Source organism: Octodon degus, unplaced genomic scaffold, assembly GCF_000260255.1.
Source record: "Octodon degus isolate 3935 unplaced genomic scaffold, OctDeg1.0 scaffold00003, whole genome shotgun sequence".
NCBI lineage: Eukaryota > Metazoa > Chordata > Mammalia > Rodentia > Octodontidae > Octodon > Octodon degus.
Window position 1 is genome coordinate 12,884,917 of NW_004524579.1, and position 2,271 is coordinate 12,887,187.

General features: G+C 33.6%; 1 protein-coding gene across 6 annotated transcripts in view; it reads left to right on the plus strand.

Moving 5' to 3' along the window:
- Positions 1–2,271, plus strand: part of Kiaa1328 (KIAA1328 ortholog) — a 434,847-nt gene that overhangs the window by 91,107 nt on the left and 341,469 nt on the right. For all 6 annotated transcript variants that reach the window (XM_004623599.2, XM_023714416.1, XM_023714438.1 and 3 more), the window contains one exon: positions 373–488. In XM_004623599.2, the coding sequence (XP_004623656.2) occupies positions 373–488 (116 nt within the window). The remainder of the gene's footprint in view (positions 1–372; positions 489–2,271) is intronic.

The following is a 2,271-nucleotide window of genomic DNA, read 5'->3' on the forward strand; positions in this document are numbered from 1 at the left end:
TGAATAGAATGATTTTTTCTAATGGTGTTTGTAAGTAGGATCACAAGTCTGCATCTTGTACAGCAATTAACCACTGAGAAGAATATATGCAGTGTATTATTTGTTGAAACTGTACTTTCGATTTGATTTGAAAATGTCTCATTGCTATATGTTTATCAATAAAACTTTGAAAAGAAAAAAAAAATAAATAAAAGGATTGAGTATGTAACTATGTATAAAGGCCCCACGAAACAAGAAAACACAGCATCTCCTTGAAGAAATTTCAGCACATCTTTGGAAGAAGTTTAACTTTGATGAATTGTAGCCATAGGCTACATATTTTTATCCTGATGGGCCTTTTTCTCCTATCTTTCATTTTAATATTTCTTTTAGAGTAAGTGAAGAAAAGGAAGTGACAGAAGAGCGACTGAAAGCTGAACAGGAGTCATTTGAGAAGAAGATCAGACAGTTGGAAGAGCAGAATGAGCTGATCATCAGAGAAAGGGAAGATATCCTTTTTGAAAATATGCTTTTTTTAATTTGTAAAAAGTTCAACTTATTATGAATAAATTGCGATTCCAGAGAAATAATTGTTCTAATTTATAGCAGGGAATAAATCTGTGTGTGCTGCCATTTCTAGGCAGTCAGAGAAACACTTAACAGCATGTGCTGTTGTTTCCTTTGTGCTTCATAAAGCCACCCAGCTGTTCTGCTGCTATTGTGCTGCACAGCACATATTTGTCAACCAAAAAAGATGACAAGAAATTAGGGCACTAAAATGTATCATTGGAACTTTATTAAATTCCATTCCATTACTATAATTGACCTGGAACCTACTTGTACTTGGTATTCTATCTAGCTCCAGCTTTGACAATCCTAAGGAATTCTGCTCTGAAATTACAAAAATATTCTTTGTGATATACAGATATCATAACTGATAAATATTTACATTGCAGCATTAAACTACCAAACTTGGGGAAGAGTTAACTGTGGAGTTTAGAACTAAAAGTGTTTATGTGGATATCATAGTTATGAAGTTTCTTTTGAATAGGTAGAATTAATTGTCTGTGGATTTTTATGCAGTGCCATTGACTTAGAAAAGAAATGACTGTCCCTAAAGTTAGCATGTCCAATTTGCCAGCAAAACTGGTATGTGAATGCTTGAAAAAACTATTGTGCTTTCTGGCAGTATAATCATTAACTTGCTTGTTAGATATTATTTCAAGGATTCAGAAAGTGTAAAAATGGTCATACCTTGACAGTAATGATGCCTTTGCAAATACTAGAAAAATAGAAGCAAAAGCATAAATTAATTAGCTTGAAAAATACATCATTTGTAACTATGAAAAATGAGTTCTGGACATTTTTAAATAGTGGGAGTGTTTAATAGCAAATTAATATAATCACAGTTTGGGGCTGGGGAGATGGCTCAGTAGAATAAGCACTTCCCTGGCAAGTGCAAAGGTCTGAGTTCAATCCCTGGTTCTGGTGGGGAGGGAAATACATATTATATAATCACAGTTCTCAGACTCTTATTTGCTGAGTAGAACATTAATAAGGCTTATAACCTATGATAATAAAGGAGTAGTTTTGAGATTTATTTGGATAATCATCTCTGGCCTTGTCTGCTTTGATTTTATTGGTCTGGGTTGTCACTTTCAGACCAAACTCTTTTTCTTCCAGCTACTCTTCCCTCCAGATTAGAGAAATGCTCTTTAGTTAGAACTTGCAATACACTTTGCCCAGTAATTTAAAGAAGTAGGAGATTAAAAGTGGTTGTTTTGGGTAGCAAAAATTAAATTTATCAGGTTTTTTTTTTCCACATAAGAACTCTGGACATAGCCTCTGACATTAATATGATGGTTTTTTTTTTTGTTTGTTTGTTTTGTTTTGTTTTGTTTTGTTTTGTTTTTATGCACTGGTGTAGAACATTTACTATTTTTCCATGAAACAAAGTTTAGGTCAGTGGGAAATAATTTTAATCAAAGAATTGTACATTTTCTCTTCCCATATCTTACTTTGAATTAGGAAATGACATTGCAATCCATTTCACTAGAAGTAAAATATTACAAAATATTTACATGAAAATATTAAAAATAACTCAAACACAAAAAGATGAAACAAACTTTTTGAGAAATCTCTATTCCAGGGCCCACAGCACACAAGGAGAGTCAAAATGCGCAAGTAGGATGAACCTGGTCACAAATTTCCAAAAAACTGGAGAAGAGGAAGCAATGGGATGAAAACAGTGGCGGGAAGAGAACAGCTGCTAGCAGCGCTGCTTCAGTGACC